The sequence below is a fragment of the Musa acuminata genome, chromosome BXJ2-2 (assembly GCF_036884655.1).
Source record: "Musa acuminata AAA Group cultivar baxijiao chromosome BXJ2-2, Cavendish_Baxijiao_AAA, whole genome shotgun sequence".
Taxonomy (NCBI): Eukaryota; Viridiplantae; Streptophyta; class Magnoliopsida; order Zingiberales; family Musaceae; genus Musa; species Musa acuminata.
The window spans coordinates 2,341,471-2,356,443 of NC_088339.1; the positions used below are offsets into that span (position 1 = coordinate 2,341,471).

Here is a 14,973-nt window from a genome sequence, read left to right on the forward strand (position 1 = left end):
TATATGATATTCATTGTTCATACTGCCCTTTTGTACTCTGGTGTTGTGGGATAATGTGAACCTTTGCCAGAAATGGTAAAGGGAGTTATGCATAGAGCCGACGATGCTCTGCCGGCCCCCTCTGACTTCACCTAGACGTGGGTGGATAGAGCTCCCAAACGTGGGAGACTTCTGTCTGGTGGTCATTCAGAAATGGATGAATCACATTCTGTCTGTGGTCCCACTACACCTTCTGTATGTTTGATATGATATCCAGAGCTTTGGTTATGTGTTTCTGTAAATGCTTTGGATAAGAATGATATGAATGCAACGTCAAAGACGACGTTTGAGCTTCTGTTTGGTATTTGTTATTGATATGCTCCGAAATGTTCCATACACCGTTGATATGCTCCGGAACATTTCATACGCCATTGATAAGCTCCGAAATGTTTCATTCATTGTTGATATGCTTCGAAATGTTCCATATGCCGTTGATATGCTCCAGAACATTTCATACGCCATTGATAAGCTCCGAAATGTTTCATTCATTGTTGATATGCTTCGAAATGTTCCATATGCCGTTGATATACTCCGAAACATTTCATACGCCATTAATAAGCTTCGAAATATTTCATTCATTGTTGATATGCTTCGAAATGTTCCATACGTCGTTGATATGCTCCGGAACATTTCATATGTCATTGATAAGCTCCGAAATGTTTCATTTGTTATTGATATGCTCCAAAACGTTTCATTCGTTGTTGATATGCTCCAATTACTCTATGCCCCATCTGTTATGAACCAAATATGTTTGATTGACGTGATAATTGTGATTCTGCACCTAATGATATTACGTCTATGAATTCTTATATTCTGCCTTGCATTTTGAAACTTTATCTCTTTGGAAACAGTCCTCTTTTGACATAGATATGTTAGTCACTTGCTGAGCTTTATATGCTCACCCCGTTGTTGTATACATTTTTCAGGATAGTTTGTCGCTTGCTTAAATGTTAAGTTTGGGCTGAGACAGTGGAAAGCTAAAAGATTTTAGGCAAATCTTTATTAGTATATATGTTTTTGTTGTATAAGCACACGCTGTATCTGATGAAATGTTGACGATGAATCTAAACTTGTGGATTTTGTATAAGTTTAAAGGATCTCTCATGTTTAGGATTCTGGAATGTTAAGTTTAATTTGTGTAATGATATGAACTTATGGTAAACATTGGTTTTGTGACTGCGTAGACTTCCCCACTTGTGAATTTATGTTGTGGTTGTTATTTTGATGATGTATTCAGACTTTATGAATTATCGAGCGATGTATTGTATGTTTATAAACTACATAGGGTTTATGAATTTGAGGATTATAGAGTGAAATTTTGATCTGAATGTTTTCTTAGTGACCTCAAATGTTAGTTTGGATCCTGAATTGATTTGTTTTCTTGAATTTTTAAATATCATGGATATTTTTGAGGGGTGTGACAGAGGTGGTATCAGAGCATGATTTGAGAATCACTAAGAATATTTTTTTATGTACTTGATGAAAAAGAAAAATTGAGGTTTATTGACTTTCATTTAGAGATTGATACCACCTCTAAAAAGCATGAACTATGTATTACTATGAGTAATTCGGTCAACGTGACCTACATCCACTTTCGGCTTCCTCCTCCGACGAGGTCACTAGCATCCACTAGAGGCCTTCCTTCAATAAGCGAAGGCCAACCACCTTTTACAGCTTTTCTCCTTTTGCTGGGTTTAGGAGACAACCCTTACATGTTTCACTCCTCTCTTGAATGATCTCAACACTTAGAAAGGAAGGAGGAGAACTCTAGCACTTTTACAACTCTTTAACATTTCAAAGACTCAAGAATATATCAAGATTTTGTTGCCCTTTCATGTAGAAAAGGGTGGGGTATTTATAGACCCCAATGACTTTCAAAAATAGAGCCAAGAAGTGTCTCATCCCGGATTTCTGGGGTACTGACGGTACCACTGCCATTACTAGGCATTACTACCACCTGACACATGACACTGGGCGGTACTACCACTCAGATTGGGCAGTATCACCTCCTGACAGAGCTCGGAGACCGAGCTCTAGCGATACCATTGCTTGACAAGGGTGGTACCACCACTGGCAGCAATAACTGCTGGCAATGCCATCGCCTGATAGGGGTGGTACCACTGCCTAGAATTCCTAGGAGACCGAGTTTCCCAGGTGGTGCCACCGACGGCCAAGAATTCAGGGGCTGAATAGGCTGCTCCATTTTGCCCAATTCAGCCATGTCAAGAGCCTATTTGGCCCCTAATTAAGTTAGTAAGATTACCTCCCAATCCTAACTTAATTTACACTCTAACTATGACAATTAAGACATGTTTACTACACTTCTTATTCCAGAGCGTCAATTGTTCTTCTAGCAAGCTTCCGGCGTACTTCCGACGAACATTCGATGACCTCTCGGCAATGCTCCGGCGGACTCCCGGCAAGCTCCTGGACTTTGTGACGATCTTCTTGGCGAGTTTTGACGAGCTTTTATGGTAAGATTCTGGACTACTCAGTTGGTTCCCGTAGAACTTCCGACGAACGTTCGAACTTCCGATGAACTCTCAAACTCCCAATGTGATTCCGATCTTGACTCCGACACAACACCTGCTTTATGTCTTACTACCATCGTAGTTAATCCTGTACACTTTTCTCAATATATAGATTTGATCAAACAAATTACAATTGACTTCATCATCAAAATCTGAGATTCAACAAAGATCAACCTCCTTCTTACACCCCTCTTCTCCTTTAGGAGACAACCCTTACAAGCACTCACTCCTCTCTTACAGGATTCTAAACTTAGAGTAGAGAAGAGATTTTCTAAAGAGATTGCAGCAGCATTTTCTCACTTTTGAATTCTCTGTGCTTGTGTCTTTTAACCAAGGATGAGAGGGGTATTTATAGGCTTCAAGTTGATTCAAACTTGAGCCTAAAAACATCTCATCCCGGGTTTTCCGAGCACAGGTGGTATCATCACCTGCGCTGGGTGGTACCACCGCCAGTGTCAGTCGGACATTGACACTGCGCTGGGCGGTACCATTGCCCAGTCTGGCGGTACCATCGCTTGGGGGGCTGTGTTGCTCGGTATCACTACCCAGACTGGCTGTACCACCGCCTGACATAGTCTCGAAGACTGTGCCATGACGGTGCCACTTCTTGAGGCATTGTTTGGGCCTCTCATTAGGCCCAATATAGTCCTTACATGGGCCCAATTAGCCCCTAATTGGATTGGCCCAAATTCAAACCCAATTACGTGCTAACTACGATTCCTAAGACATATTCTAAGCTAAACATGTCCATAAGTCTAGTTTCTTCCGGCGAGCTTTCGACGATCTCTTGGCAATGTTCCAGCGGACTCCCGGCAAGCTCCTGGACTTCACGACGATGTTCTTGGCAAGTTCCAATGAGCTTCTTTGGCAAGCTCCGGGACTTCTCGGTAGAACTTCCGACGAACGTCCGGACTTCCGACGAACTCTCGAACTCTCAATGAAAACGTGTCCTTGACTTCGGGACTTCATTTTGCTTCATGTCTTACTATCGTAGTTAATTCTACATATGTAAAAACTCATTTCGATCTAGACAATTGATACTAAGTATTAATCATGTTGTCCGGCATGTCATTGGTCCCTCGATGCTTCGTTCAATTCTTCGGCACATCGTCCTCTCTTGCGGCCTATTGCCCAATCGGCCAGTTGACTCTACAACTTCGATATCCTTGGCGCAATATTCTCTCTTCTTGGCCCGATGCCCAAATCTATGGCCCGAAGCCTTCTGTCGATATGTCGACCGGTCCTCCGGCCAGATGTCCAATCTTCTAACATGTTTTCCTCTAGCACAACATGATTCTTCCTGCTTTAATTGTCTAGTCCTGATCGAAGCATCCCGTGTCACTCAAAATGCAGATTAAAAACATAAACACTTATCAATTGGTTTCATCATCAAAATTCGAGATTCAATAGCCCCCGTGCTCAAATCCTTGACAAAAAAAGAGCCAGGAAAGAATTCAATAGAGGTATTATTTTGTTTACAGAATTGAGAAATGGAAATGAGGTTTCGTTTAATGTTAAGTGCACATAAAACATCATCAAGTGTAAATGTTGTGGTAAGTGAACTAAGTGTGGAGGAACCATAATGAGTAAAAGGAATTCTTTTACTGTCACTAATGATGATATCTTCATTTCCACCATGGTTATTATACATGGACAAGTTTTGAAGATCAGAGGTGATGTGATGAGAAACACTAGAGTCCACATTCTAATTAGGTTGGCTAGTAGTTGGAGTAGCCATGAAATTTGCCTGAGGTCACTGTGATGGAGCAGGGAGTCTAGGGTGAGACCGATAGACTTTTGTGGAGTGTCCGACTTTATCACATTGTTGGCAAACGATTCTTTGGTAGCTTGTGACGTTAGGACACCACAGCTGATGATTATGAAATTTGCCACCTTGATAAAGATTAGGGGAGTTTGGTTTGGGACCCATAGGATCCAGAGGCAGCATAGCCAGGCCTTTGTTAACATGCTTATTGTACCGGTTGCTCTTCATCTTGGATTTTTGACTGACATGAGCTGTAATAGGTGGTCCGGCCAATCTGTCATCACGCTTCAAGTACATCTCATAGTCTGTCAACTTGTCATAGAGTTCTTCAAATGATATTGGTGAGTAGTATACCCAAAGTGCTACTACCAGTTCTTTGTACTCACCTCTTAGGCCATTGAGGGTATGGATTATGACTTCTTCATCACTATGAGAATGATCTATCAAAGCCAAGTCACCAATGATAACTTTGATATTTTGTAGATAATCAACAATAGTACTTCCCTCTTGTTTCATTGTCATCATATTGGAGAGAAGTCCGAGCATACGAGTACGCGAGCAATTTGGTTTGCAACTTGTACCATGCTTCTGCAGTAGTCGTACATGAAGATATCAGTGGAGCAATAGATCCAAGGCAATAGCTTGGAGGATGAGACGATCTTGACGTAACCACAGGTTGTGGGCTGGATTTGACACTGGATTTGATTCTCCTGGGATGTTGACCATTGCAGATAGACATTGGAGAGAGCTATCAACGTAGCCTAGGAGATCATATCCAAATAGAAGATTAGAAAGTTGTGTTTGTCAAGATGCCTAGTTGCCATCTTTAGATAATTTGAAAGGAATGAGTGCACTAGCATTGATGGTGATAAGACCTATAGATTGAGAAGTGCTATAGTTCCCTGTAGAGATAATAAATAAGATATCTGAGGTAGACGATGAAGATATACGAGGGAGTCGTCAGCTGTGATATGCTGGAAGATGGCAAAACTGTTTGCAATGCTGCACTACTTCTTCTAGAGGTACGGTTGCACCAATGTGTGAGAGAGTTGCAGCAGTGTTAGCAGCGTTGGAGAGAGCTGCAGCTATGCTAGAGACGGCTGCAGCGATGCTGCAGAGAGTTGCAGCGATTTCTGTAATGATGCAGGACAGATTTCTGCAGCGATGCTGGGGAGAGTTGCAGCGATTTCTGCAGTGATGCAGGAGAGATTTTTGCAGCGATGCTGGAGAAATCTGCAGTGTTGGAGATAGTTGCAGTAATGCTTGTGGCAGCAATTCGCAATAGGCGACGACGGCTGTGATTGGTGCAGATCACAGCTTGCAGCCGAGTTTGGTGGCCGGAAGGGCGGTGGAGTTTTCAGCGGAAGACTTCGGTTGGCAAGGGAGCAGCAGTCAGACGGTAGAAACAGAGGCTGCGACTGTGTTTCCTTTAGGAGCGTTGCCCACGGAAGAAGTGTCGATGCAGTGGGCGTAGCGACTTAGAGGGGTTGCAGGAAGAGCAGTTCTATTCTGCTGCGAGAAGGCCTCCTTCAGGAATCTTGTATTTGTCATATGATGGTTTCTCCTTGACAAGTCTTCACTTGTGGCAATTGACTGCAGCAGCAGCGGCACCACCGTCGTTTCAATCTCTGCTACTGCGGCGGGTACGATCTGGTATTGTTTGAGATGAAGCTGTTGTGGTGCGGCTGAGGGGTGAAGACGTCACCGTAAGGAGGGATGGTCGAGCGGCCGCGGCTGCGACCCAAGGGGAGGTGGTGGACTCCGACCGGGAAGCGGTCGTGGGGCTGCAGCGGGAGGTGACCGCTAGAGTGAAGATGACCATGAAGAAGTGGTTATCGCTTTGTCGGTTTGCGGGAACCAGCATAGAGAGGAAGAAGCAGATGCGTTGCAGAGAGGAAGAAGCACCTTTGTTGCTTTAGATTAATGTTGCCGCAGGTGCGCCGAGGCAGAGGAAATGACAGGCGGTCGCCGGCTCAGGCAGGAGAACACTGGTAGCGGGGAATGAAGCTGCAATTTGGTTGACAACGAAGAGAACAGGCCACCGAGCAGACCAGCGAAACAGGGTAAGTCCGGCGTGAACAAGGGCTACGATAGAGAGATCTACTAGTAGTGATTCGGTGGTCAACGTTAGAGTCTCAGTGGAATCAGATCTGGAGATCGGATCAGCAGCGATTGCAGGGAGGTGGTTTGCTGTTGCTAGCGAGGATGATGGCGAGGATGGAGCAGCAGCGTCGGTGAGGGAAGAAGCACAGCAGCATTGGTGAGGGAAGAAGCACAGCAACGTCGGTGAGGGAAGAAGCATCAGTGTCTGCAGCGCTAGAGGCTGAGCACCTCAGCTGACGAGGTTGTGTGAGGAGTCGGATAGCGTGAAGAGAGCTTGCTCTAGGCAAGCGCTCTGATACCATGATAAAATATGAGATGTAATTACAGAGTTTATTTAGATAGTAAACTTTGATAGCTATTTATACACATTTAGCAGAGAGGATTTTTCTCAACTGCTAGAGCAAGCTCTGAACCCAATGCAAGGAACAAGGTTTACCACAGGAGGTAGCAGCAATGGCAAGGGGAAGTGTAACTGCCACCGCACTGAGGAAAGGGCCATGGATGGGCGAGGAGGACGATATCCTCCTGAGTACGTCCGCCAAAACGGCCCTTGCGACTGGACCTCTATCTGCTCCAAAGGCCTCCTCCCCCTCACCGGCAAGTCCTGGTGCCTCCGATGGGTCAACAATCTCAAGCCCGACCTCCAAACGTAATCACTCTGCATGCGCCCAATTCGAGGAAGATTCCTCCTCCTCCTCCGAGGATCAATATCAATGCAGCAGTAAGACATCCATCGTACATGGACAACGTGAGTTGGCCATGCTTGATCAACTCCCCTAACCCTTCTTGAGCTAGCCAGCCATGGTCGTGCAGTCTACCTTGCTGCACAACCCAATGCCGCCTCCGCTGCCTCTCGACCACCTCCCCCGGCCACTGCTCGGCCTCCGGCCACTCGAGCCCACCAGTTTCCCGATCGAATTCGCCGGGGAGCTACCGGTGCTCTTGGGGTTGGGAAACGAATTGCATAGCGTCGTCAAGAGAGTGGATGTGAGGCCAGGAACGCCCGACAGCTTCGTCGACGAGCTCCCCTCGGACATGTTCGACTACCCGCCGCCACCCGCGTCATGGACATCGCAATTGCTTGCAAGGATTTGAAGTGGCGGTTGGATCATGGCGTCCGTTAAGTGTTCATCATATCATGAGACTTACCACTCATCAAGTTTCTGTTGCCTCACATCAAGAATATAAGAACTGCACAAAAAGCCATTTTAATCGATCCATCGAGGGAAAGCTGTTCGACACATCATATGACAACCTACAATTGGTGAAGGTGGTCAAAAGCAATACAAAACTACGTGTGCATAATGAAAGAGTATTGCTGAAGGGTGGACAAAATCAAAGGAATTAAAACGTTAATTCTATATATAATATGAGACTTTACCTTACGAGTTTCTATCTAGCAGCATACATCCCTAAGATAGAACAAGTGTTCTCTTATTCTTTAAGGATTATTACATGATTTTATAGGGTTTAAATTATTCTCTTATCATTATTCTTTAATGATTATTGCATGGTTTATAGGGTTTAAATATAAATCTACACAAATTTGACTTTAAAAACCCTTAAAATTATTTTAAAATAGAAATTTTATTTTAATGAAGTCATTATTTATATCTTATTTGTCTACTGTAATGAATGATTGAGATAGATTAGACAAATTTCATGGTATTACACTTAAAAATCAACTACATTAGACTCTATTATATAATCAACTTGAAAAATGTAGCAATCCGACTTTAAAAATATCTAAAATCATCTAAAATACAAAAACAAATGGAATCACTATATTTATCATATTTGCTTGCTCCGATGAAAGATTGAGATGAGTTGTTATGCTCGATTACAAAATCAAAATATAAATGAACTATGTTACATTTGATTTTACAAACTGAGTGTAACACAATTGACGTATGAATGTGACACCATAAAATAACTCATGTCGGAATTCAACAATCGAAGTAAAATATGATATATAATAATAATAATAATAATAATAATAATAATAATAATAATAATAATAATAATAATAATAATAATAATAATTACTTTATTAGTTTTTTCTAATTCTTGTTGATTTTAGAGACTTTTACCATCCAATTTGATATTTTTTTATCTTAATTATATAATCAAAATGTAACAAGATTGTAACAATATACAATTTGTTCTCTTTAAAAAAAATACATATATAGTTTGTTCAACTCACTTCAACTTTCCAAAATCAAAGAAAAATATTATAAAAATAATTACACCGATGATTTTTTATTTTAGGAACTTTTTAAAAAGAATGTGGTTCATTGTATTAATTCCAAGTGGATCATTGTATTAGAAATCTATAAAATGATGTTTTTAAGATAAATCCAAAAAAATATATGCCAGAGGAAGAGAGAGAACATGTGCAATTAAAACATCAGAAAATTTATTATTATTATTATTATTATATAATATTTAGATTGAAGACTTTCATTTAATTGATTGGCCCATAAAGAAAAATATTTAATAGAGGATTTTTTTTGTTTTTTTGACAAACGATAAGTTTATCAAACCATAACTATCAATCAAGATCTTTATCTGCCAAGCTAACACCTTCTTGATGAAGTTGGAGATAATAGATAATAAGAAAATATAAAGATTTGCTAAGATAAAAAAATTATATGAGAAAGAGAGAAAATTCACGTGAGATATATTATGAAGGGAGTAAATCTCATATACTATTTATTATAGAGATGTCTGATTACCTTATCCATACCCCTTTACTGTTGCATTTTTTTATCAACAAGATTTAGAAACGACTCTTGACATGTCATAAAAGGAATATAATTTAATAGGGTTAAACGGGGGAACATAATCTGATTAGGTAGGAGGAAAGAATATAGAAAGGATTAATTAGCAGATAAAATAAATCTCGAGTCTTTTAATTGTCGACTTTATTATACGGAAAGAATCAGCAGATAAGACTTGATTGCAAAATGAATCCAGACCGTTCATAATACCAAGTGTACGATCGATGCCGTCTCCAGTACGGATCCTCTCGTCAATTTTGTGTATCTATTTATCCGCGCCGAATCCCAACCCGATCTGCTGCTTTAGGGATCGAGACCGGTGGCGGAGGACGAGGCAGAGGCCGCGGACCTTCGACCGAGCGAGAGATGACCAGAAGGTGCTCCCACTGCAGCCACGATGGGCACAACTCGAGGACGTGTCCCGACCGGGGACTGATGTTGTTTGGGGTCCGGCTCACCGGTGGGACGATCCGGAAGAGCGCCAGCATGGGGAATCTCCCTCTCGCCTCTGGATCCATCCGGAAGAGTGCCAGCATGGGGAATCTCCTCCTCGCCTCTGGATCCGGTGGCGGCGCGTCGCCCTCCGACGGGCATGAGCCGGCCGCTGCAGCCGATGGATACGCTTCGGAGGATTTGGGCCAGGGGCCGTCATCGAGCGCCCGCGAGCGCAAGAAAGGTGTGTCCTTTTCTTCTCTACGGTCCCTCTTTCTCGTGAATGGTTCGTGTTGTAGTTTTAGTCAAGATTCATTTGTTGTTGTTGAATTTGAGTCTCCAATTTCCACTGTTGTCGAAGTTAATTGTCCTTTGTACTTGTAAAAGATTGGATTTTGTAAGAATTTTACGGATGTGAATTGGAGTCACATACTTAATCTAGCGACGATACTTTTGCGGCGTTTTATCAAGGTTGAGTTTTGCAGTTCTGGACCAAGTTAAATATTAGAAAATAAACCCTGTCCAAACTAACGAATTCAGTGATTATTTTGCTGCATATTTTTTGATAGAAACATCATGGCGGCATCTACTTGTTATACTTGTGATACCCATAGTTTGTTGTTGGTGTCCAATTGTATTTATAAATCAGATAACATGATTAAATTTGTGGTTACTTGATGTTCATGCCGTTGGTTCACATATGTTTTGTGTTCACGTGGTTGGAAGCCATTAGAAAGCATGATTAATGGCTGAGAACAAGAATAGTTATCTGGAAATGTACATCAGCATCAAAATCCTGAATAAGATAAATACTGTAATATAATGATAAAACATTGGAACGATGGACACAGCGATATATGGGAACATTGGCACTGTTAGAACATGACGTATTTAATCTAGATCTTAAACAAACTCATGGTCCTGAAAGCTACTATCAGCACTGGTGATTTTCTTGAGATGTGTTTTCAGAACATGAAGTGAGTTGTTGCTGGGGAGTTAGTCATCGCTGGTGACATCTGCACTGCTAGACTGATGGTGGAGGAATGAGGTCAAGGTTGTTGTGATTTGGCTTTCTGATGACTTAGTGGTTCAGCAGCAAGATTTGGTAAATGTTAAAATAGAGAACTAGGATGGGTGCTGACGCCTTTAAATTATTTGGATTTTATATTACCACTATTAATGAAGAGAATTTTCATATATGCAAACAATTTTTAAGTTCGAGTTCCTATTCTTTTGTACTAATCAGGATAACCAACCAAAACCAATAGGGTGGTTGAAGTATTTATGTATGGGATTAGTTACATTGTTGATAGTATTGGCAAGTTCTGATGTGAAATGTCTAGTCTGAAATGGTACAATCTATAATTGATTTGATTTTGGCTGATTTGTCATCCTTAGAGTTGAAAAAAAAAAAAAGTTAGTCAGAAATAGTTTGAGGCATTTAAACTTAACTGGAATTGATAATGATGGCCAATTTGATTTCTAAAAGGAGAAGAAAATAGGACAGTAAGAAATATGGGAAGCTAAATTGTAGAAAGATAAAAAGAAACATTTAATTATGACCATGAAACAAATGAGGAAACATTGTTGCTGTTGTGTTTGTTATAAATTACAATCATCATATTTGTTTTCTGCCACTATTGTTGAAATATCCATCATCAACTGCTCTATAAGACAGGAAAGAGTATTGAGAGTAGAAATGAGAGAATAGTATTCTTAGCTTATTTTTAAAAAATAAGATCTTATCTTGTAGAGATGAGGTATCATGTAGTTTCACATGTTTTAAGTTTTACATGTTTAATTAATTATAAAATTAAAGATATTTTAGCATACAACAAATTTTTTGACATATTTTGTTATATATTTTTACTTTTCTTATATTTTTTATATTTTATCTTTTAAGATAAAATTTAACACAATCTTTTGTCAATCTTACTAATTTTGTTGATCCTGATCGTATCATCCCTAGTCGATATGATACTATCATCTTTAGTTGGTTTTGATCTTGATATCAATTTTGTGAAACATGGTCAATAGAGCTTCAAAGATACACTTTGGGCAGGGTAATAAATAAAAAGAGAAATGTTGAATATATTATATTGCACTTGTGGGTGGTTTGTGTGAAAAATAATTCAAAATATTCTACATGATATGGAGCAACAGTTACTGATAAATGTATGCCTGAAAAAAGGTGAAAATATGAGAAGGTTACTATGCTTAGATTTTTATTTTATAGGGAAGTCAAATAATTCACATGTATGTTATTTCAAGTCACCATAATTATGTCATTGGAAGTTTAGCAGAACAAGTTCTAGTTTATAGGGTAAAAAGAAAGAACAGAAACCATTATTTTATCCAATAATATCTTTGTTTATGTATTTGAGAGAGTAGTTCCTTTTTTTCCTTAGCATGGAAAAGAGCCGGCAATATTAGTGTGTAATTGGTGGTGGTCAATTCAAATTATGTTTAGATACATTGGTGTTTCGGACTTGCGAATTAAGTTCTTGAAGTTCTGAAATGTCTAATTTCTAATGTTAAAATGAGTGAAATTGACAAAAGTTTAAGTAATTTTGAGCTTGAGATTCTAAAATTTCTAAATTGGCAGTCTAAAGGATTACAAATCATGTTAGTAAGAGCCCAATGATTGCAACAAAGAACAATATTCAATGTTTATTTATGGAGTTATCAAGGGATTCAACTTAGAAGAGGGAGCAAGGAAGCGAGGAGGGAGAAAGATAGGGGAGAGATCAAATGGTGCAAAGAAATGTGTGGTTGATGTGATGTGGTGTTAAATGGTCTATATTCCCTGTAGTTGCAAGATATAGAAAAGTTTCATGATAATATTTTAAATGGACTAGAATAAGTAGGATAACTAAATCTAGATGTGATATGAATCAGACTTGGATCTTTTTTTTTTATTGAACATAACCCAAATCTGGATTCATTTGTAGGCATTCATGAACCATGATCACTGGCGAACCATTGCTGATGCAATTACAAGCTTTCTTATGCATTCGATGTCCAATATAATTCATGTATACATGAAAATTCCTGCATGTAAATTATATGTGAATTGCATAGCTTTAGGTATTACGGAGTTCAAAATAGGAGACAAGGTATAATTTCATTCCATTATTTTGAGTTCTTGTAACTCTTTGGTTTCTTATTTACTTTTTGAAATATAGGAGCCGACTTGATGTTACTTATTTGTCATAGGATCTATATTTTGAATTTTGCAAATATACCTAAAGTACTCTGAAACTTTCTTGTTTATTTGAGATGGCATCCATATTATAAGTGCACGGTTGTAGATGTCAGCTGTTTTGGATTGGTGATTGAGATTGGTGATGATGATCTGTTATTTCACTGAATGATGATTAGCCTATTTAGTTACTGTGACACCCATTTTGTAAATGTTCTTTGGAAAGGTCTTGTACTTCATATTCATCCATTATGATGCAATGTGTTCTGACTGAATTGTTTGCAGGTACTCCATGGACAGAAGAAGAGCATAGGAGGTTTCTGCTTGGCTTGAAAAAGCTTGGCAAAGGTGATTGGCGTGGGATATCCCGCAACTATGTGATATCAAGAACACCTACTCAAGTGGCTAGCCATGCTCAAAAGTACTTTATTCGCCAAACCAATATGAATAGAAGAAAGAGAAGATCAAGTCTATTTGATATGGTGCCTGATGAGGTATTTATTCTATCTCTACATGCATAATTCTTTCAGATGTGTATCCTACGCTTGCCTACTTTTTACATGAAATTATTGATTGATTATCATCTTCAAGTATCGCATGAAGTATAGACTGATAGGAATAAGCTTATGGCACCCAAATGTTTATTTTGGCTCTCTTGAAAAGGGAAAGTGAGTTTTGGCACCATGGCAGAACTGGGAACTTCCTGAGTGGTTGACTCGTCTCTCACCTCTTTTAGCTCCACATCCTTGATTATCACTGACCGTAGCCTTGGAGAGAGACTCTGAATTGGTAAAACTGGTTTTCCTCAATATTATCTTCTAAGGGGTGAAAAGGTGAATGAATTTTTGTAGGGAGGGCCAGATGGCAACTAACTTTACTAGCTTCACAGCTAGTAACTTTACACATGAATTCGATATATTAGCAAACCAAAATTTCCCCTTTTTCAAAGAGGAACTAACTTTACTAGCTTCACAGCTTTCACTGAGTGTGTTCCAAAACTAAAATATTGAAATCATTCTGGAACCAGAATGAGGAACTTTGTATCAGCTGTATAAGATCTTCTTTGTAGCATTTTAGTGCAAAGCTAGGAAGTATAATTCTCTTTTTAATTAGAACCATAGTGTATATTGAGTGGGCATAATGATAATTATCTTAATAAAGCCTGTGCAAGGCTTAGCCCTAGCATCGTTACATATCTGACCATGCATTCATACATCCTCTCTTTGCTATTAAGGAATTTGAAGTTGTGATGATAGTATTCATTAACAAAATGGCTTTTATCTTTGTCAGCCTGTTGAACCTCAATCCATTCCAGTGAATTGCCAAGAAACAGAGACTCAGAACAAAAATTTACACCAAGTAGCTCCAGTGTTGGATGAAGAGTGCAAACCGGTGGAGGACGCTAACAACAAAGTTGCTGGAGGGGCGAAAGAGCAACAACCAGAAATTGCACAATGCAGTTACCCACTGCCGCTTCCTGCTTATTTTCCACCGTTTGTGCCATTTTCATTCTGCGTATGGCCAGGTTATGCAGCAGATACTTCAGAGCGGCAAGCTTACGAGATCATTAGGCCAACTGCAATACACACAAAGAATCCCATAAAGGTCGATGATGTCGTGGGCATGTCAAAACTGAGCTTAAAAGAGCAACTGGGAGAAACAGCATCTGCGCCATTGACATTGGACTTATTGGGAGGGTCAAACAGGCAATCTGCTTTTCATTCTAATCCACCCACCAGGGCTCACTCATGATAAACTTTATGATATGATAAGCCTCGACCTTTTTCTTGTTAATAGAAAGGTGAAACTGACTGAGTCATGGACAACTCTTACAGTTCAGTTAGGTTTATGAATATGCCTCATTTTCAGTGGTAGCTTTCTCAGGAATTAAATCATCATACAATCTTTTGAAAAGCAACTCCTAATTGTCTTGCTGATTCCTTCATCCACATACCATCTCACCTTGCTGGAGTATGACATATAGCATCTGCATGTTTATTCCTGAGCCGATGTGCCTGTTCGTTGTGCCACTTCCTGCCAAAGCTTTCAGGGCAGGTAAAACGAGGCCTGCCATGAGTACTCTTTATTATTTTACCTTTTCTTTTCAACTTCCTTATCCTC

At 39.8% G+C, this 14,973-nt stretch overlaps 1 protein-coding gene across 1 annotated transcript; it reads left to right on the forward strand.

Moving 5' to 3' along the window:
- Positions 1 to 9,512: 9,512 nt before the first annotated feature.
- Positions 9,513 to 14,726, forward strand: LOC103968877 (transcription factor MYBS3). The gene is made up of 3 exons (XM_009382224.3): positions 9,513 to 9,894; positions 13,138 to 13,346; positions 14,143 to 14,726. Exons 1-3 carry the CDS (start codon positions 9,585 to 9,587, stop codon positions 14,602 to 14,604), a joined length of 981 nt encoding a protein of 326 aa, XP_009380499.2. The 5' UTR covers positions 9,513 to 9,584; the 3' UTR covers positions 14,605 to 14,726.
- The last annotated feature ends 247 nt before the right edge of the window (positions 14,727 to 14,973 follow it).

Excerpts from the sequence above, each read along its gene's own strand:
- LOC103968877 (XM_009382224.3), top strand. The coding sequence starts at position 9,585 with ATGACCAGAAGGTGCTCCCACTGCAGCCACGATGGGCACAACTCGAGG. Across the intron at positions 9,895-13,137 it reads CGCCCGCGAGCGCAAGAAAG|GTACTCCATGGACAGAAGAA; the intron begins GTGTGTCCTTTT and ends AATTGTTTGCAG. Across the intron at positions 13,347-14,142 it reads TTGATATGGTGCCTGATGAG|CCTGTTGAACCTCAATCCAT; the intron begins GTATTTATTCTA and ends TATCTTTGTCAG.